The 21,726-nt window shown below is 46.1% G+C and overlaps 1 protein-coding gene across 2 annotated transcripts; it reads left to right on the plus strand.

The window, feature by feature from the left end:
- The first annotated feature begins 212 nt into the window (after positions 1-212).
- Positions 213-19,728, plus strand: ciao2a (cytosolic iron-sulfur assembly component 2A). Of its 2 annotated transcripts, none has more exons than XM_038813291.1 (5): positions 213-446; positions 3,512-3,676; positions 8,746-8,795; positions 13,817-13,862; positions 19,432-19,728. In XM_038813291.1, the coding sequence occupies exons 1-5, from the start codon at positions 323-325 to the stop codon at positions 19,491-19,493; spliced, it is 447 nt and encodes a 148-aa protein (XP_038669219.1). In that variant the 5' UTR covers positions 213-322; the 3' UTR covers positions 19,494-19,728. The 2 variants fall into 2 exon arrangements, with proteins under 2 accessions (XP_038669219.1, XP_038669218.1); XM_038813290.1 differs by lacking the exon at positions 19,432-19,728 and adding an exon at positions 15,879-16,157 and having other exon boundaries at positions 221-446.
- The last annotated feature ends 1,998 nt before the right edge of the window (positions 19,729-21,726 follow it).

Consider the following 21,726-nt stretch of genomic DNA (forward strand, 5'->3'; position numbering starts at 1 on the left):
TGGGAAAGCAGGCGACAGCAAGTATCTGCTGAAATTAAAAATTTAATGAACTGGACAGAGTGGTCAAAAATTAAATGGTCACACTTGCATATTTGTGAACTTTAATCTGTGACCATTAGCTGTTTGTGACTGTTTGAAAGCCTTGCCTGCAGCAGGCCAGCATTAATAAAGACACTTGGGAATGCTAGCTAAATTGTAACTCTCTCTCTCTCTCTCTCTCTCCAGTCTCCTCTCCTCTCTGTGCTCGATGTGTCTGTCCTGGCACACCCGGAAGTTTAGCTTGTATCAGTTTTTGGAGCTGTTGCAGAGTAATGGCTGAACGATGGAAATAGTCTCCGGGCTTGTGTCCTACGCCATAGCAAAGTTCCTCTTTCTCTCGAGGCTATCCAATAAAGAAGATGCGGAGAAAATCAAAAAAATGGAAGAGAAAGTTTTAGAAGTCTATGGTAAGGCTGCACCAACGAAATTGAGGTCGGGGGGAGTTCAGGAAGGAGGTCAAACTGATGAAGGAAACTTCAGCACAGCTCAGATAAAAGTGTTACAAGCTTCAGAAACCACCGTAGGAGACAAGCTTAGTGTTCATGTCTGTCCCCCTAGTCCAAGAGGATGATTTAAACGCCACAGCTACTGTACATATATAACACACACATGATCTTTCTATCCAAACTGTCTTTATTCCAAAAATCAGGTCATATCTGTGCAGTAACAGTTCCCCACAATCATGGGATTTTTTTTTAATGTATTAATTTATTAGACCTGACACTGGTATTAAGACCAACATTTATTGCCCATCCCTCCAACTGTGTGGCTAGATAAGGTGGCATGGCAGCACAGTGGTTAGCACTGTTGTTTCACAGCGCCAGGGGACCCGGGTTCGATTCCCGGCTTGGGTCACTGCCTGTGCGGAGTCTGCACTTTCTCCCCGTGTCTGCGTGGGTTTTCCTCCGGGTGCTCCAGTTTCCTCCCACAAGTCCCGAAAGACGTGCTTGTTCGGTGAATTGGGCATTCTGAATTATCCCTCTGTGTACCCAAATGTTGCAACGAGGGGCTTTTCACAGTAACTTCATTGCAGTGTTACTGTAAGCCCACTTGTGACACTAATAAAAATTATTATTCTGATAGGCCATTCAGAAGGCAGTTACAAATGAGGCAGTTGCCAGATAACATGCTATCTTATCTAAAAGTTATAAATTAACAAGCCCATTAGTCTTGGAATCAGTGAGAGAAGTTGTCCGAAACTCAGTATCATTTATAAAATTGTTGTACGAGTTTGGCAGACGAGGGATTATGATCGAGCTTGTACGGACAAGTGTATGGAGCTTCATTCACATCAGGAAACTGACTGACCTGCCAACTTTACCAACAATGAAAAAAAAACAAATACAATTTCAAAGTTCTCAGGTCTCCCAATCTTTTCAGTGTTGCTAGGCCCGGGGTCAAACACATTGAAGGGCTGTGTGCATGTCTCCTGGAGATTGTCTCTAATGACCTGAATGAACCTCACATTATTTCACAACTGAAATACACAATAGTTTGCAGTAATGAAATGTCACTTTGTGTTGATCAGACTTTGTGCTGTAATTATTTTTATTATTAATGAGCAATGGCACTTCCACAAAAAGTAAATCATTGTGTATCTTCGGCTGTGTTGGGCTGTACATTTTCAGTAGGGCCCCTGAAGCTTTGCGATGGTGGGGTGGGGGAGTAAACTGCCAAAGGAGTTTCCAAAAAAGCTGCTTAAATTTTGTTACACAAACGTTTTGCTTCCCTTTTGCTGTTCCTCTCCAAAAACTCCTCAATGCCTGTCTTTTTAACCTTGGTTACCCCTCCTATCGGTACCCAGTGAGTCATTTCAGTCCTTCCTTGCAAAGTGTTGTGGAAAAGTGAAGGAGAACATGGATGAGGTTTTCCATTCTGCCAAGGAAAGTGTTTGAGAAGCTTTCACTCCGAATAGGCTGGAATCCACACCTGAATATTCCCCATAATTTCAACTGGAGTAGCACTGATCCGAGATAACAGGATCGGGTGAAATTGGAATTTGGTGTGAGATGGGGAGCAGAGTGGTGCGGTTTGGAAAGATTGTGATCAGGATTCTGTTGAGATTTAAATGGGGATTTGTAATGGGGATATTGTAATGGAGATGTAATGGATAATTTGTTAAATCCAACTCAATCTATAAGTTTGCGGATGATACGACTGTGGTGGGCCGTATCTCAAACAACATCGAATCAGACTACAGGAGGGAGTTAAATCACTTGGTTGCATAGTGTACCGAAAACAACCTCTCTCTAAATGTTGGAAAGACCAAGGAATTGATCATTGACTTCAGGAAGTGTAGCACGACACACACTCCCACCTGCATCAATGGCTCCGAAGTGGAGATGGCCGATAGCTTTAAGTTCCTGAGGGTCACCATCACCAACAGTCTGTCCTGGTCCACTCACGTTGATGCAACAGTCAAGAAAGCCCAACAATGTCTGTACTTCCTATTGAAGCTAAAGAAATTTGGCATGTCTGCATTGACATAGAACATAGAACAGTACAGCACAGAACAGGCCCTTCAGCCCTCGATGTTGTGCTGAGCAATGATCACCCTACTCAAATCCACATATCCACCCTATACCCGTAACCCAACACCCCCCCCCAACCTTACCTTTTAGGACACTACGGGCAATTTAGCATGGCCAATCCACCTAACCCGCACATCTTTGGACTGTGGGAGGAAACCGGAGCACCCGGAGGAAACCCATGCACACACGGGGAGGACGTGCAGACTCCGCACAGACAGTGACCCAGCTGGGAATTGAACCTGGGACCCTGGAGCTGTGAAGCATTTATGCCAACCACCATGCTACCGTGCTGCCCGTTTGACTCTCTCAAACTTCTACAGATGTGCGATAGAGAGCATCCTGTCCGGCTGCATCACAGCCTGGTATGGCAACTGCTCAATCCAAGATAGCAAGAAACTGCAGAGTGTGGTGAACTCAGCCCAACGCATCACACAAGCTTCCCACCCCCACATTGATTCTGTCTACACCTCCCGTTCCCTCAGGAAGGCAGACAGCATTATCAGAGACCCTTCCCACCCAGGCATTGCCTTCTTCCAGACCCTTCCATCAGGCAGAAGGTACAGAAGTCTGAAGACTCGCACATCCAGACATAAGAACAGCTTCTTCCCCACAGCTACAAGACTCCTCGACGACTCCCCCTCGGTCTGATCTGTTCCCTGTAAGAACACTATTCACAACGCCCTATGCTGCTCTTGCTCATGTGTTTGCTTTGTTTGGCCCCTTGTTCCGTACTGTAACGATACTGTTTGTCGATGCACCATTTGTCAATTATTCTTTTGTCTACTATGTACGTACTGTGTACGTTCCCTCGGCCGCAGAAAAATACTTTTCACTGCACTTCGGTACATGTGACAATAAATCAAATCAAAATCAAAAAATCGAATAGCGTTAATAATGCATTGGAACTATTAACTTTCTTTGGTGTCTTTGTCCTTTGTCAGATATTATTCGTACAATTCGTGACCCGGAGAAGCCCAACTCTCTGGAAGAGTTGGAGGTGGTAGCTGAAGACTGTATCGAGGTGAAATCGCTAGATGATGATGATTATCTCATTATTATTCGTTTCACACCAACGGTACCTCACTGCTCTCTAGCCACACTGATTGGTGAGTGAAAAAAGACAGAAGTTGCATTAATTTAACATCTTTCATACTTTACACATGTCAGAAAAGTGCTTTACAACCAATATTGTAATGTAGGAAATGCAGTCGCCAACGTTGAACACAGTAGGCAACGTGATAATGACAATCTGTTTTGTTGATGTAGATTGAGAGATAAATATATGGGCGGCATGGTAGCACAGTGGTTTAGCACAGCTGCTTCACAGCGTCAGGGTCCCATGTTCGATTCCCGGCTTGGGTCACTGTCTGTGCGGAGTCTGCACGTTCTCCCTGTGTCTGCGTGGGTTTCCTCCGGGTGCTCCGGTTTACTCCCACAAGTCCCGAAAGACGTGCTTGTTAGGTGAATTGGACATTCTGAATTCTCCCTCCGTGTACCCGAACAGGCGCCGGAGTGTGGCGACTAGGGGATTTTCACAGTAACCTCATTGCTGTGATAATGTAAGCCTACTTGTGACAATAATAAAGATTATTATTATTGTATTGGGTCCAGGACACTGGGGCGAGTTATCCTTCTCATCTTCAAAATAGTGGCAAGTCTACCAGAGGCAGCAGATTGGGGCACCAGTTTAGCTTCTCATCAAAAATACGGTACCCCCTCTCAGGACTGCGCTAGGAGTGTCTGCCTGGATTTTGTGCACAAATCTCTGGAATGACACCTGAAAGCCTTCTGATACAAAAGGCTAGAGAGCTATCATTTAATTCCTGCTGATGCATATGGGGACCAAAAATGTAATGAGGCATTGGGCATTCTCATTAATTCCTGGGAGGCGGTGGGAGGAAGAGGAGTTGCAATCGGCTGCCCTGGGGTATTTCCTACTGTCTATTCTTAGCGCAGCATGAACCTTGTCCAGTCAGCTGGCTGCCCATCCAGCGTCTACCATTTGCCTTTTCCGAATGACATTGATAGGATGAGGAAAAGGGAGCAGAAATGCTGAATCCCCCACTCACACTCGATGACAAATCTTATCTGGAGCGAAACACCACACCCATCGGAACTGTAGTTTTACAAACATATCTATCTACTGTGCGCCTCTACTCCTTGAACAGCACAGATTAAGGCTCTGATGGGAGGGGTCACATAGTAAAAGTTCCTTTAAGTCTGCCATTCCACGGTTATCGGAGCTCAACACCATTTGCACATGCCTGACTTTTGTACATTTCCTGATGGCTCCTTTTGATTCGTCATTCAACCTTCTTGGTTTGCGACGTGACCAGTCTGTCGCTCTCCCGAATACAACAAACCCTCGACAGTCCCTCTAATGCACTGCGCCCAGCCGTAATAAAGGAGGGAAGAGTTCGAGAATATCCTGCGCCACAAATTGTAAGAATATTACAGGAAAAACTGGTGTATTTAATCTCAAATTGAAAATGAGTGAAAGTGGTTTAGTGATGCCTGCCTGAGCAGCTGGGCAGACTGACGAGTAAGAGATACTTTGACTGAAATGAAAGACAAATGTGAATGTCTGCTCACAATAACAATGTTTGAGTCCTCATTTCAGGGGCTGCTATTTAATCTCTCCTCCCCCCCAATTCCCTCGCAAGCTTCCTGCTGTCGCCAAGGTTACATGCAGACCAGCACAGAAATTCCTGCAAAGCTTGCCTTGATGGTGGAGGTTCTCTTCTGCCCCGCTATAAGAACAAGAAGGAAACTATTTAAATGCTTTGCATTATTAACACCATGTCATTGTTGCTGAGTTTTCAGAGGGAGATGAGAATCTCCCACAGCTGTCATATTATTTTTACAAGTTTCTGACCTTCAAATAGAATTAACCTTCCGATGACTCAGTGCTCAGAGCTGTCACTCTTCGATGAACAAAATGGGAGTCTAGTTCCTGGGTATTGTGCTTCCTGTTTCGTCCTTGCCGCAGGTTGTGACCTATGCTAAACATTTAAAAGTCATTGTATTTGAGGGTTAAAGGGTTGAGGGTCAAAGGGCATTGAATCAGGTTTCTTGTCAGGAGTTGAAAGCATTTTCACACTGTTGACCATTGGCGCTTTTTTCTTCTCTAAATATTCTATTGACAAAACGAATTACTTGTTGCACAAGGCATGGGAAAAAGTTGGATGTGGGAGCGCGCTACTCTAGTCTACTCTCATTTGGTGATTTTTTTTTTAAAGTGATGAGGGTGAAGGGTGATTATTTGACACAGTGGTCTAAAAAGCTGCACTTTGACCTCTGGGGCTTGGCTTGGATACAGTGATATAGAGGACAAAAGTTTCCACACTGCCAGGATGCATAGGGCTTGGATGAAATGGGGTTGGGGAGTCTTTCCTTATTCAGTTTTAGGCTTGTCCCAACGGAAGAGCTGTTCATAAATATAAGTCTCACCACATTGTGGGAAATGGCAAGTTAGAGCATTATATTCATGTGGTCTTCCACGAATAGGGATTAGAGTGTGTTAATGGGCCACAGTAGGAGGGACTGTACCACTGGGAGTGCAAGGTGGAGAATTAGCGCCATTGATTATTAAGCCCCAACTCTCTTTGTCTGCAGCTGTTTAATTGGGAGTGCAGGACCTCGATACGAGCTCCCGCACTGAACCTGTATTTTACCCATTTTTGGAACTGCTTGATCATGGTGTCCTCTGGGTGCTCCGGTTTCCTCCCACAAGTCCCGAAAGACGTGCTTGTTCGGTGAATTGGACATTGTGAATTCTCCCTCCGTGTACCCGAACAGGCGCCGGAATGTGGGGACTCTGGGCTTTTCACAGTAACTTCATTGCACAGTAACTTAATGTAAGCCTACTTGTGACACTAATAAAGATTATTATGAAATGAAAATCGCTTATTGTCACAAGTAGGGTTCAATGAAGTTACTGTGAAAAGCCCCTAGTCGCCACATTCCGGCGCCTGTTCGGGGAGGCTGTTATGGGAATCGAACCGTGCTGCTGGCCTGCCTTGGTCTGCTTTCAAAGCCAGCGATTTAGCCCAGTGTGCTAAACATTGGTGCAGAAAATTAGAAAAGCTTCACTTCTCAACACTCACCCTTCAGCTTGATGCATGTTGTTTTTAAATGAAATAATTTTTTTGTTTCTTGAAATGCTTCAAGTGCAGGGCTCAGTGATCTGATCGCTACTTCCTGTCCGTGGTAATGAGGAAAGAACTTGCCTTTCCCAACCACAGGATAGCCTCAGGGGCTTTACAGAGATAATGGGGTCGTTTACAACTACAGATTGTTGTTGTAATTCAGGAAATCGTGGCAGGTAGTTTTATGCACAGTAAGACCCCACAAGCATCAGTGAGATAAATGGCCAGATAGTTTGTTTAAGTGATGTTTGCTAATGGATAAATATTGGCCAGAACACAGGAGAATAAATCCGGCTCTTCTTTAAATGCTGCTGTAAGATCTCTTACATCCGCCCGAGATGGGGGCCACAATTTAACGTCACATCTGAAAGACAGCTCCTCTCTTTTTTCTCTAAAGTGTTTTTTATTGAGTTTTTGGTATACAAAACAAAGCAAATATAAATATGAACAAATAGTGGGAGTTAAACAGAGAATGTAAGAAGTAAAACCAGAAGCATTTGCCACTTACAGCACGATCAGTGTTGATTATTTACATAGATACATCAGTTTCCTTTTCTTTTATTCATTCCTTGCCGTGGTTACCGTGGTAATTGTGGTCCTTTGCGTTACGCTCCCCACCAGATTTCCCTTCACTTTTCTTTATTTTGATTCAGGTTGTTGTTGCCCCTTCCATCTTTTTGTTTTATAAATTTAGAGTACCCAATTCATTTTTTCCAATGAAGGGGCAATTTAGCGTGGCCAATCCACCTACCCTGCACATCTTTGGGTTGTGGGGGCGAAACCCACGCAGACACGGGGAGGATGTGCAAACTCCACACGGACAGTGACCCAGAGCCGGGATCGAACCTGGGACCTCAGCGCCGTGAAGCAGCAGTGCTACCATTACACCACCATGCTGCCCCACCCCTTCCCCTTACAGTATCGTGGCTACCCCCTCCTGATCTTTGCCTTCCTAGTTGAAGGCTACAAACAGGCCTTGGAAAAGCCAAGTGAATGGCTCCCACATGTTGTGGAAGCGTCTCTTCCGACCCTCCATTTTTCTCCATTTGAAGAAATTCAGATAGGCCGGACAGCCAGTCTGCAGCTTTAGGTGGTTCCACGGACCGCCAACCGAGCAGGATTCTACGGCGGGCGATCAGAGAGGCAAAGGCAAGGGTGTCGGCCCTCCTCCCTATGAAGAGATCTGGCTGTTCTGATAACCCTGAAAGCTGCCACTCTCGGGCATGGCTCCACCCTCTTCTCCACCACTTTGGATAATGCCTCAAAGAAAAACAGCATTTCTGACCATGCAGCTGCACTGTGACTGCCATGTGGACCGTGTACTTAAACCTCGGGATGAATGAACTCTCATGAAAGGGACTTTTTTTAAAAATTGCCAAAGACAATGATAGTGTCTCCCTCGTGGCTCAGTGGATCTTCCCAGGGGATAGCTGAGCCAAACACTAGGAAGGATACAGTTGGTCTGTGTTGAGGTGGACAGCACAGTTGGCTTCAGGCAAGCTGAGCTTAAGAGAGGGGAAATCAAGCCGCGTTTCCACTGTTGATCACTCTCGCCACTAAAGTGCATGTTTGATCTGACAGGTGAGAATAAGATCAGGTATTGTCTGCTGCCAACAGAGGGCAGAGATCATCAGTGCCCTTAAAACTGTACCTCAGCAAGCAGTCAATGTCTTCAAAGTAGAAAGGGAGGGGGCAGCACGGTGGCACAGTGGTTAGCACTGCTGCCTCACGGTGCTGAGGTCCCGGGTTCGATCCCGGCTCTGGGGCACTGTCCGTGTGGAGTTTGCACACTCTCCCCGTGTTTTCGTGGGTTTCGCCCCCACAACCCGAAGATGCGCAGGGTAGGTGGATTGGCCACGCTAAATTGCCCTTTAATTGGAAAAAATGAATTGGGTACTCTAATTTTTTTTAAAAAGTAGAATGAGAGAGAATTGGTAAGGAAAATAAAATTAAATGGCTGTGAATAGTATTCATGATGACAAATATTCTGCAAAAGGTTTATGTTGTGTTTTTGTTAACGCCTGTAGGTCTTTGTCTACGAGTCAAGTTGCAAAGATGCTTGCCGTACAAACATAAGGTAAGAAAAAATTATGTTGTTTGAAATGAAATGAAAATCGCTTAGTGTCACAAGTAGGCTTCAATTAAGTTACTGTGAAAAGCCCCTAGTCGCCACTTTCCGGCGCCTGTTCGGGAAGCGAACCGTGCTGCTGGCCTGACTCGGTCTGCTTTCAAAGCCAGCGATTTAGCCGAGTGTGCTAAACAGCTTTGCTTTCTATTGAGATGGATCTCGACATTTGATTTTGATAAAAGCAAATTACTGCGGATGCTGGAATCCGAAACAAAAAACAGAAAATGCTGGACAATCTCAGCAGGTCTGACAACATCTGTGGAGCGAGAACTGAGCTGACGTTTCGAATCGGGATGTCGCTTCGCCAAAGCTAGGAATAGGTTGAGATTTATATTGCTGGATCGAAGGCCAGCGATAGGTGGAGGCTGGGGAGAGATTGGCAGAGATGTTGTGGGCACAAAGACAAAGGGGATCATGGCTAAGAAGGGTGTTGATGGTGGCACCGTAAGAGATCAGAATGTGTTAATGGCAGAACAGAGGCAAGCAATGTGTCAGAGGACAACTTGGAACAGGGAACAGATGGCCCTAGTGGACTAGGGTGGGGAAGGGGAGGCAGCGGTGAGGGAAAAACAGATCAATTGAGGAAATGAAAGCAGCAATTTCTGTTTTTAGTTTTAGTTTTATTTTGGTGGAAGGGTTTTGTATAAAGTATTCCCCTATACTTTCCAAAAGGTAAACATTTGGCCTTGCTTTAACAGTATATATATATATGATGCAGCATCTTGTTATTGAGGAAGCCTTCACCCCTGGAAGGACATGAGCAGCAGAATGTGGGAGCACCATTGCCTAATAATAATAATCTTTATTATTGTCACAAGTAGGCTTGCATTAACACTGCAATGAAGTTACTGTGAAAAGCCCCTAGTCGCCACATTCCGGCGTCTGTTCGGGTACACAGAGGGAGAATTCAGGATGTCCAAATTACTTAACAGCGCGTCTTTCCGAGACTTGTGAGAGGAAACCGGAGCACCCGGAGGAAACCCACGCAGACACGGGGAGAACGTGCAGACTCCGCACAGACAGCGTCCCAAGACGGGAATCGAACCTGGGACCCTGGCACTGTGGAGCAACTGTGCTAACCACTGTACTACCAAGCTGCCAACCTGCAAGTTACCCTTCAATACACACCATACTGACTTCCAACTATATCACCGTTGCTTCACTGTCACTGGGTCAAAATCTGGTACTCCCACCCTAACAGCACTATGGGTGTACCTACACTTGATCAACTGCAGCAATTCAAGAAGGCAGCTCAGCACCACCTCAAGTCAATTAGGAATCAACAATAAAATCCAAGTTATAGATCAATGTTCATAGTGCAGGTCACACGCAAGTAGAGTAATTGAGAAGAGAAAGCTTGAAAAACCCCCCAAGTTTGTAAGAATATTGAAAGGCGCAAGTTAAGTTTTGAAATTCTGGAAGAGATTTATTTATAGGTATTGATGAGTTGTTTGAGTGTATTGCCATCTGGGCTTGAATATGCTCTATTGGATCTACAGGGGAACAGGAGCAGGCCATGCACTCCCTCTGGCCTGTCCCACCATTCAATGAGATCATGGCTGATCTGGATCTTGCCTCAATCCACCCCAATAGCATCCTTTCTTTTTTTTTAAATGGTAAATGATTGAGCCAATCGATAATGCTGGATTTTCAAACTCACCAACCTAAATTCACCCTGTTCTAATCTGGAGCAGATCTCTTTATATGTGAAACTGGATGAACTTGTTTTGCTGCCAAAGTTAAGTTTCCATTTTGGCAACATTACAATCTTCATTCGTGTCACAAGTAGGCTTACATTAACACTGCAATTAAGTTACTGCGAAAATCCCCTCGTCGCCACACTCCGGCGCCTGTTCGGGTACACAGAGGGAAAATTCAGAATGTCCAATTCACCTAACAAGCACGTCTTTCGGGACTTGTGGGAGGAAACCGGAGCACCCGGAGGAAACCCACGCAGACACGGGGAGAATGTGCAGACTCCCCACAGACAGTGACCCAAGCGGGAATCGAACCTGGGACCCTGGGGCTGTGAAGCAACAGCGTTAACCACTGCTGCCAAACATGCTTCTGAGCTTCTGTCCAATAACTGTGAAGCAACAGCGTTAACCACTGCTGCCAAACATGCTTCTGAGCTTCTGTCCAATAACTGTCACCACTAGGAGCTCTTGTAGTTCAGCAACCAAGTATTCCATTTGAGCCTTTGCAGCAACACTATCTTAGCTTGAGTTCTAAAATTATGCTTATGGCAGTCTAGTGCTCAGAGAGAGTTAGATACTATAGACTTCCATTGCACTGGTTATGCTCGGCAAAGTCCTGCAGCAGTTAATCACTAGACTCCTCAATGACTCCCCCTCGGACTGATCTGTTCCCTGTAAGAACACTATTCACGACGCCCTTTGCTGCTCTTGCTCATGTATTTGCTTTGTTTGGCCCCTTGTTCCGCACTGTAACCAATCAGTTTGTCAATGTATCATTTATCAATGTTCTCTGTTGATTATTCTTGTGTCTACTATGTACGTACTGTGTACGTTCCCTCGGCCGCAGAAAAATACTTTTCACTGTACTTCGGTACATGTGACAATAAATCAAATCAAATTAATCAACCTGTTTGGTCACAATAACGAACACACCTGCCATGACCACCAAGTTCTAAAGTGCAACTTGAAGTCCAAAGATGTGCAGGTTAGGTGGATTGACCATTCTAAAATTGTCCCTTTGCTTTTTTAAAAATAAATTTAGATTACCCAATTATTTTTTCCAATTAAGGGGCAATTTAGCGTGGCCAATCCACCTACCCTGCACATTTTTGGGTTGTGAGAGCGAAACCCACGCAGACACGGGGAGAATGTGCAAACTCCACACGGGCAGTGACCCAGAGCCGGGGTCGAACCTGGGACCTCAGCGCCGTGAGGCAGCTAACCACTGGGCCAAAAATTGTGCCTTTGTGTCCAGAGGTGTGCAGGTTAGATGGGGTTAGGGGGATAAGGCAGGTGAGTGGGCTGAGGTAGGGTTTCGGAATGTCAATGCAGACTCGATGGGCCTGCACTATTGGAATTCAGTGGATTCTGTGAACCTGGAGTTTATAGCCCAGAGGTAGGGAATGCCACCATTGCGTTACAGGACTTCCTTGTTGCAATTAGAAGACCAAATCAGGGACAGCATGGTGGCTCAGTGGTTAGCACTGCTGCCTCATGGCGCCGAAGTCCCATTCGATACCGGCCCCGGGTCACTGTCCGTGAGGAGTGTACACATTCTCCCCGGGTCTGCGTGGGTTTCTCCCCCACAACCAAAAAATTTGCAGGGTAGGTGGATTGGCCACGCTAAATTGCCCCTTAATTGGAAAAAAATGATTTGGGTACTCTTTTTTTAAAAAAATAAATAAGACTAAATCATCTCCATCAGTGTTCAAACCAAAATAAAACTTTCTAATGCCTATTTAGGACAGCACAAATTTCCTGATCTATGACCATATGAGCATAAAAATTAGGAGCAGGGGTAGGCCATTCAGCCTCTCAAACATGCTCAGTCACTGATCTGATTATAGTCTCCACTGTATTTTCCCAGAACCATGAACATACGTTTTGGTCCTGTCTGAGGCTGGAACGCTTTTGGAGGACGGCATTTATTTATTATTTATTTTTATAAATTTAGAGTACGCAATTACTTTTTTTCCAATTAAGGGGCAATTTAGCGTGGCCAATCCACCTACTCTGCACATCTTTGGGCTGTGGGGGTGAAACCCACGCAGACACTGGGGGAGAATGTGCAAACTCCACACGGACAGTGACCCAGAGCTGGGATCGAACCTGGGACCTCGACGCCAGGTGGCAGCAGCACTAACCACTGTGCCACCGTGCTGTCCGGAGGACGGTATTTAGCCTAATCTCAGGGTGAGGGGGGGTGGGTTGTATGTGGACATGGAGCCCAGTCCCCGAGAAGCCACATTCGGGGTGTCGGAGCAGCCCGAATTGCAGGCGGGGAGGGAGGGGCGGTGGATGTTTTAGCTTTCGTCTCGCTTGATAGCTCGTAGGTGGGTCCATTTGGGGCGGGTCAGTCTCTCCGCCCCGTGCCTCGGCGCAGTGGGGGGACCTGTAGGAGTTTTCGACCCGGGGGGAGGCCGAAGGGCGAGTTCTACAATTGTTGGGGTTTGTTCATTATGCACTTTCGGGAGTTGGTTACCGTTTGACTGTGTGTGTGTGTGTGTGTGGGGGGGGGGGGGGGGGGGGGGGGGGGTGTTCTTGGGTATGGATGGAATTGTTTCTTTTTATATATTATTGGGGTTGTTCTTGTTTTTTTTGTATGGTGAAAATGATGAAAATATGACGAATAAAAATATAGATTTTTATAAAACTGTGTTTTCCCGAGGCACTGCTGCCTCATGGCGCCAGGGACCTGGGTTTGATACCGGCCTTCTACCATGCCTTTGCTCCCCTGATCCAAGTCATTGATTGGAAAAGGTTTGAGGCCCCAGCACAGACCCCTGCGGGACTCCACTCATCATACCCTACCAATCAGACATTTATGCGTACTCTTGTACATTCTCCCCGCGTTTACGTGGGTTTCACCCCCATAACCCAAAAGATGTGCAGGGTAGGGAGGATTGGGGTACTCTTGTTTTCTGCCCACCAGCCTACCTTCAATCCAGGCCAATATGTTAACCCCTACACTGTGAGCTTTTATTTTCGCAATAACCTTTGACTTGGCACCTTATCAAATGCTTTCTGGAAATCCAAGTTCAATACCCTACCTCTGTCCACAGCACACGCCCCTCCTTCAAAGGACTCTGGCCAATCACTGCAATCTGATACAATCTCCGGCCAGAGACTATGATCAGCACTGTCGGGCCATGTGATTTTAGTTGCTCAAACACTTATCATCATAGATACTGATTTTTTTTTGTTTTTGGAAAATATTCTGTCATCATAAGGAAATTGATAAATAATTTAAATTTGACATTTGTGACTTTACAGTTGGAGATCTACATCTCTGAAGGGTCACATTCTACTGAAGAAGATAGTAAGTATGTTTTAATTCAATTCTGCCTATAGATGTCAATATAATAGTCAATCATTTTCTTGCCACACGATGCCTTCCTCACTTTTATTTCAATGCCACTTTTTACCCATGGGTTGCCCAAAGACACGCACATTTAAATGTTTGATAAATTTGTGAAACAGCAAGTGAGGTAGACTGGAATGTTTACATTGTAGATACATAGAACATACAGTGCAGAAGGAGGCCATTCGGCCTGTCGTGTCTGCACCGACCCACATAAGCCCTCACTTCCACCCTATCCCCATAACCCAATAACCCCTCCTAAACATTTTGGACACTAAGGGCAATTTAGCGTGGCCAGTCCACCTAACCTGCACATCTTTGGACTGTGGGAGGAAACCGGAGCACCCGGAGGAAACCCACACAGACACGGGGAGAATGTGCAGACTCCGCGCAGACAGTGACCCAGCGGGGAATCGAACCTGGGACCCTGGCGCTGTGAAGATCACAGTGCTAGCCACTGTGTAGGAACTTGGCTCCAATATTCTATCTGGGAATGCGTAGTCATTTTGAGCATCTAATAGTTATGGCACTGTTGCTGTAGCTTATATTTTTTTAATGAATTTGGCCAATAATTCGGCTTTGCATTTTAGGAACAGGACATGACCCCCTCAGTCCTGCTCAGATTAGATTACATCCCATTGAATAATTTATACCTCAACTCCGTTTACTTGCCTTAGCTCCCTAACCTAGATGCTCTCACCCTTCCCTGATCTCAACCTTTAATTGTCCGTAACGTTCACTGATTTCTTTGGGGGCGGCAGTTTCAGATTTCGACTGTTTTGAAGGTGAAAAGGTGCTTCCTGACATCTCTCTGAAATGGCTTGCCTCTTATTTTAAGATGATGTCTGTCCCCTTGCTCTCGCTTTCCCCACCAGGAGGAATTCGTTTCCCATCTATCTATCCAATCAAATATTTTTAACAATTTAAATGCCTCGATCAGACCACCGCTCCACCTCCTGTGCTCAAGGGGACAGCAGCTTTTTTTTTTTTTTGAAACCCGTCTTCACAATGTACGCCTCTTTCAGGTTAAACAACATTGCACCAGGCCCAATGTTCCTTCCTGAGGTGCAGTGACCAAAACTGAAATGTGGCCTGATCCAGATTGCGTACAACTGCAGCATCACTCCTTCCCCTGTCAACCCCAGTCCCATTTTGTTTGGTTTCTTTTTACCTGCAGCTAAAGTTATTTTTCATCTTGGGCTACAACAATAATAAAAATCTTTATTGTCACAAGTAGGCTTACATTAACGCTGCAATGACGTTATTGTGAAAATCCTCGAGTCGCCACACTCCGGCCCCTGTTCGGGTACACTGAGGGAGAATTCAGAATGTCCAATTCACCTCACAGCACGTCTTTCGGGACTTGTGGGAGGAAACCGGAGCACCCGGAGGAAACCCACGCAGAGAACATGCAGATTCCGCACAGACAGTGACCCAAGTCGGGAATCGAACCTGGGACCCTGGCGCTGTGAAGCAACAGTGCTAACCACTGTGTTACCAAGCTACCCACGAGTGGCTGGTGTGCGGAAACAAGAATCCGCCAGCAGTATAGCAGGGAGGGCACAGCTCTAGGCCTTTGTGGCACGTTGTTGCAGATTAGAGGGAAACTTTAGGCACATTCTGTGCTCTGTCTACTTGACCTGGCAGTGCTTCATTTGCACAGACAGTACCTGGGAATGATTGGTAAAATGGAGTGTGGATCAATGGGCCAAAACATTTCCCAGGCAAATCATCTTTCTTTTGTGTGGCTTTAAGAGCTGAAGCTGTCATCACAGTTTTAATGTCAAGTTCTCCAACCAATCCAATGCCCTGTTACAGAGCAGGTGTAACTCCTGGATATCCACCCCCCCCCCCCCCCCCCCCCCCCCCCCCCCCCCCACCTCCCACCCCTTGCAACTAAATAAAGTTGCTGCAAAGCATTCTCGTGCAAAGTTGCATTATATTAATAATACCTTTAATTCCCTTTTATTTTAGTAAACAAGCAGATCAATGATAAAGAACGGGTGGCGGCAGCGATGGAAAACCCCAATTTACGGGAGATTGTGGAGCAATGCGTTCTGGAGCCTGATGATTAAACACACTGACCGGCCACACGGGAAAAGGACTCTTGCTCTTATCCTGCCGTTAGCGAGGCCTGACACTATAAGGGTGGCTGGCCTGCAATAGGCCTCTTTCTCTTCCTTTACACACGCTACAAATGTGAATGTTTTGGCAATCATTTTTTTTAAACTTTATTTTTTACATTCATGTCAATTGAGCAATTTTCAGTGTAATTTTCGATTTTACATTGGGAACATCACTCAGAGCGAAAGGCGTCTCAGAAAAAACTTGAAGGTTGAAGCAAGATACGTGGAAGCAAGCCAATAGAATGTTACTCCAGCGCAAGATGATAAGGAGCATTTAATGTTTCGTTACTATTCCATCACTAAATAGAATTTTAAAGAACAAAGTAGACCCATTGAAGGGTGGCATGGCAGCACAGTGGTTAGCACTGTGGCCTCACAGCCCCACGGTCCCAGGTTCTATTCCCTGCTGTGTCACTGTGTGCGGAGTCTTCACATCCTCCCCGTGTGTGCGTGGGTTTCCTCCGGGTGCTCCGGTTTCCTCCCACAGTCCAAAGCTGTGCAGGTTAGGTGGATTGGCCATGATAAATTGCCCTTAGTGTCCAAAAAGGTTAGGAGGGGTTATTGGGTTGCGGGGATAGGGTGGAAGTGGGGGCTTAAGTGGGTCGGTGCAGACTCGATTGGCCGAATGGCCACCTTCTGCACTGTATATGTTCTATGAAGCAAGATATGTAGAAGCAAGCCAATAGAATGCTACTCCAGCGCAAGATGATCAGGGAGTGTTTAATGTTTCATTGCTATGCCATCACTAAATAGAATTTTAAAGAATAAAATATTAGGAGGCAACGCCAAAGGGCAGCAGCCATTGATCCCGATTGTTGTGACCTCAGCATGGTTCCCATGGATCCCATTTTTATCTCTAACCAAAACGGGAAAGCACTTGTCCTGGTCCCGGAAATTACAGTCAAGGCGACGGAGAGTTATATGAAGGGATTCCAATCGAATTTAACCTCCACCTTTATAACCAGCTTGACTCCTTGAGGGAAAACTCAAGAGCAGGGCAAGTACTTGGCCATCTGCATGTGGACGGAGACTTCTAAATCAGAGAAGGGGAATTAGCTGAAGCACAAAATCAATGTTTGTTGATTTAACTTACCCGTGAAAAGCATTTCATTTCCATAATCTTTAATTGAACGCTCCACTCTCAATGTTAATTATTTCTCCTTCTGTTGATTCCCAAAATAACTTTTAACGTAGAGAGATTTGTCACTGACTCCACTTAGTCACCGAGCTCCCGTGACGTGCGCGGTGTGACATTTTGTTTAACCTTTTTAAGCCTGCCCTTCCGCAGTCGCACTCCAACCCTAAACAGCCACCTGAGAGGAGCCAGAATGTCAGCACGCAGTTGTTGAGAGACTCTGAAGTTTTATATTCCCTATTGTTACATGTGAATTATGGAAGGGAATTGGAGATGGGTCTTGATTTTCAAGCATATTTTTAGGTTTCTTAATTTGAAAATTGTCCAGGGTGTTTTTGTTTTTGGGAGGAGGGAGTTGTGGGGTGAATTCTAACTCGTCACCTACCCACCTATCCATGTGCTTCATAATCCAGTCTCTCACATTCCAGATAATAATCTTTATTATTGTCACAAGTAGGCTTAAATTAACACTGCAATGAAGTTACTGTGAAAAGTCCCTAGTCGCCACATTCCGGCGCCTGTTCGGGTACACGGAGGGAGAATTCAGAATGTCCAACTCACCTAACAAGCACGTCTTTCAGGACTTGTGGGAGGAAACCGGAGCACCCGGAGGAAATCCACGCAGACACGGGGAGAACGTGCAGACTCCGCGCAGACAGTGACCCAGCGGGGAATCGAACCTGGGACCCTGGCGCTGTGAAGCCACAGTGCTAACCACTGTGCTCCCATGCCACCCTCCAGGCAGATCTAGAAATGCCTGGAGAAAACAACCCAATGGGTACTCGGAGATGCTGGGGCAAATGTCACACAATTAAAAAGGAATGTTTAATTTCACAGTCCCCAAACTGGATTATTTATATCGGCAGCAACATTAATATGGAGTAATTATGAACAAAGGATTAATGCTAATAGGAGGGCAAGCATTAGGGTCCTGGAGCCCACTTACATTGTATTTACAGTTTGAAAAAAGCAACAGGCCATTCGACCCAACAGGTCTAGCTGTTGTATATGTCCCACTCTCTCAGCATATTCTTCTACCCTTTTCTCCTTCTTGAACCAATTTTGATAGTTCTATAGAGCCCTGACTCCTGGAGCAATCCAACATCTCAATCAAATTAATATTTCAGTTGTCCAGCTACCCCAATGTTGCATCATTTTCTCTTCAGCCGTTCTGCTGGAGACCGGTTCCTCAGGCACTAGCAGCACCTCACGACCACACACCACCTGTCTTCCATGTGCTAAGTGTTGGGCTGCTCAACCGTGAGTGGAATCACAGTCAAGCTAGATTTTGGCCCCAGCCATCATTCACACAAAGGTGCTTTCCAGCAATAGTCACTGGGTGGCAATGGGGCAAAAACAGAAGTGGGCTCTATCCTCTCCCCTCTCTCCACTCCTGTCCAGGGACCAGCGTCAGCCCCCTATGGATACTCTTGCTGTGAGACCATCCAAAACAGTACAGACCAGAACACCTCCCCGTCTCTGTGACTCAAACCTACCAAGTGAATCACGAGGTGCTTCTACTTCTTGAACTCAACTCCAAAGCCTCTCCCTTATCAGGCCAGCCTTGGTAATTGTTATGTACATGGGGCAGCACGGTGGCGCAGTGGGTTAGCCCTGCAGCCTCGCGGTGCTGAGGTCCCAGGTTCGATCCCGGCTCTGGGTCACTGTCTGTGTGGAGTTTGCACATTCTCCCCGTGTTTGCGTGGGTCTCAGCCCCACAACCCAAAGATGTGCAGGGTAGGTGGATTAGCCACACGAAATTGCCCCTTAATTGGAAAAAACTAATTGGGCACTCTAAATTTATTTATTTTTTTAAATTATGTACATTAATTGCACCTCAAGGAGCTCGTATAACCCTTCCCATCCCATCTATTTGGTCTTGAAAACACTTGCTCCGGCTTTTATTAATTAGCAGATTATTTGGGGACTGAAGCTGTCCCTGGTGCACAATTCAATAGTTCACTGCCTGGTGGGTACCATTGGTTTGAGATTAAAGATGCTTTAATACTCAGAGGGGATTGAGCCATGATTTCAAAGACATCGTTTAAAGTTCCCAAGGCCAGAGCCTTCCTATGGTTTGTCTTTAGGGACGACTATTTTGACGTAGCACCATGTGAAAGCTCTCAACACATCCTGAGCATTTCTACTCTTATTGCAAGGGCTGTGATTTTACCTAAATACTCCCCGGAGGCGACACACATTTTTAAGCAGATCTGACCGATAAAACCCTTTGCTTAATTCATTTGTCTTTTGTAATATTCTTCAGCCATGTCATCAAAGCCTCCAACCTCTGCACAGAGTGAGTACAGGATTGTGTCAGGACTGTGAACGCTGTTGTAGACATTAAAATAAATGCAAAATGCTGCAGATGCTGGAAATCTGAAATAAAGCAGAAATGCCGAAAACACTCAGCTGGCCAGGCAACAACTGTGGAGAGAGAAACAGGATTTCAGACCAATGACTTTCCTTCTATTGGATATGTGATTTTGCTAACTTGTGATTTAAAATAACAAAATAAAGCAAAAGCCTATTGTAATTTTTATTAAAATATTTCTAAATCGTGCAGTTAGTTCTTTTGAATATAATAGAGGGTATTGCTGAAATTAGAGACATGCTGTCAAAGTTTTTCACCTTGCACATATCAGGACAGATGCAAGGGTACCAAGTCTCGAAGTCAGCAATAATTTATACTGCTTGAGAAGAGGGTGCTATTTCATTGGCAAGTGGACTCTGATTGGTAGAGGTGTTGCCATGTATTTGAATATATATTGTGGGTCAATGATTTGCATAAATATACTGAAGACTGGAAGCTCTGCCGTCCTCTGAAATGCATCCCCCTGAGATCTCGGCACTCCACTTGGGTATTCTCAATTTCCTTCGGCCCACTATTGTTGGCCATGCCGTCAACTGTCCCAGGTCCTGGGCTGCGGAATCCCTTCCCTTAACCTCCCCTCCACCTTTCCTCCTCAAGATGCCCCTCAATATGTAGCCCTTTGATCAAGGTTTTAGACATCAGCCTTAAGGTGTTCTTTTGTTTGTCATCAACGGGTGAGATTGTCAGGCTTTCCCACAGTATGTTTCCTGGCAGTGCGAGGTGACCTGCCATTGGCCGGCAGTGGGATCTTCTGGTCCTGTTGCTGTCAATGGGATTTCCTATTGAATCTACCCCACACCGCCGGGAATCCTGAGGCGGGGGTGCACTGACGGTGGGACTGGAAGATCTCGCCTCCTAATGGCCGTTATTCCCCCAGAGGAGTGGAAAGTGAGTCAGATTGCCACTCCGCTGGTAGTCACTCACCTGCAAATCCAGCAGCTCCTTTCACACCCAACGTTCTGACTCGGGCCGAGTGAGATGTGTGTAGTGCAGCCGGTCCCACAGTCTCCTGTCCAGGGCGGCAGTGTCAAAGGGCAGGAGGACATGCCCCCTTTTTTTACATCACTAGATAGCGGGGGGTGGTTTGGGCCAAGCCCACCTGAAAGAGTTTGGTGCCTTCTCAGGCTACAAACTCAACACGAGCAAAAGTGAGATTTTCCTAGTGAACCCACCAGGGGGACGAGCTGTGCTGGTGGGACTGCCGTTTAAACAAGCCCGACACAAATCTGGGGATCCACAAATGTACCCTGACCAGTTTGACAGAAAGTCAAAAAGGACATGCAGAGGTGAAAGACATCCCCACTCTCTCTGGCAGGAAAAGTACAGGCAATCAAAATGAATGTACCACCCAGATACCTCTTCCAACTAAGATCCATCCCGATCTATATTCCCAGGGCCTTTTCAACTCACTGGACAAATTAATGATGGCATTTGTATGGGGGGAAAGAATGCTAGGATCACAAAGAAGGTCCTGCAGAAAGCAAAATCCAGGGGAGGGCTAGCCCTCCCAAACCTACAATTCTACCATTGTGCAGCAATGGCAGAAAGAGTGATGAGATGGATAAAGGAGCCAGAGGCCGAGTGGGTGTGTGTGGAGGAGGCCTCCTGCAAGGGAACCTCTCTCCGGGCACCCGCCACGGTGACACTCCCATCCCTACCCAAAAAACACTCCAGCAACCCAGTGGTGATAGCCACCCTCCAGTCCTGGAACCAACTACAGCAGCAATTTGGCCTGACCAAAATGTCCGACAAAGCCCCCATCTGCATTAACCACAGGTTCACACCACCACTCACCGACGCCACCTTCAAAACGTGGAGACAGGACGAGGGGACATTGACAGTCAGGGCCCTATACACTGACGGTAGGGTCACAACACTGGAAGAACTGACGCAGAGATTCCAACTAGCTAAAGGCGACAAACTCATATCTGCAGCTTAAAAACTTCCTACAGAAGGAGACAAGGACATACCCGCAACCATCACGACAGACACTATTAGAAGAGCTACTGGACGCAGACATCCGAGGCAGAGGGAACAGTCGTGACATGTACGAATGACTGCTAGAGAGGGTCGATACCAAACTGGACACGACAAGGAGGCAATGGGAGGAAGACTCCGGGTTCAAAATAGGTTAGGGATTCTGGAGCGAAGCACTGCACAGGGTCAACTCTACCTCCACATTTGTGA

The sequence above is a fragment of the Scyliorhinus canicula genome, chromosome 12, assembly GCF_902713615.1.
Source record: "Scyliorhinus canicula chromosome 12, sScyCan1.1, whole genome shotgun sequence".
Lineage (NCBI taxonomy): Eukaryota > Metazoa > Chordata > Chondrichthyes > Carcharhiniformes > Scyliorhinidae > Scyliorhinus > Scyliorhinus canicula.

Excerpts from the sequence above, each read along its gene's own strand:
- ciao2a (XM_038813290.1), top strand. The coding sequence starts at position 323 with ATGGAAATAGTCTCCGGGCTTGTGTCCTACGCCATAGCAAAGTTCCTC. Across the intron at positions 3,677-8,745 it reads CTCTCTAGCCACACTGATTG|GTCTTTGTCTACGAGTCAAG; the intron begins GTGAGTGAAAAA and ends TAACGCCTGTAG. Across the intron at positions 8,796-13,816 it reads GCTTGCCGTACAAACATAAG|TTGGAGATCTACATCTCTGA; the intron begins GTAAGAAAAAAT and ends GTGACTTTACAG.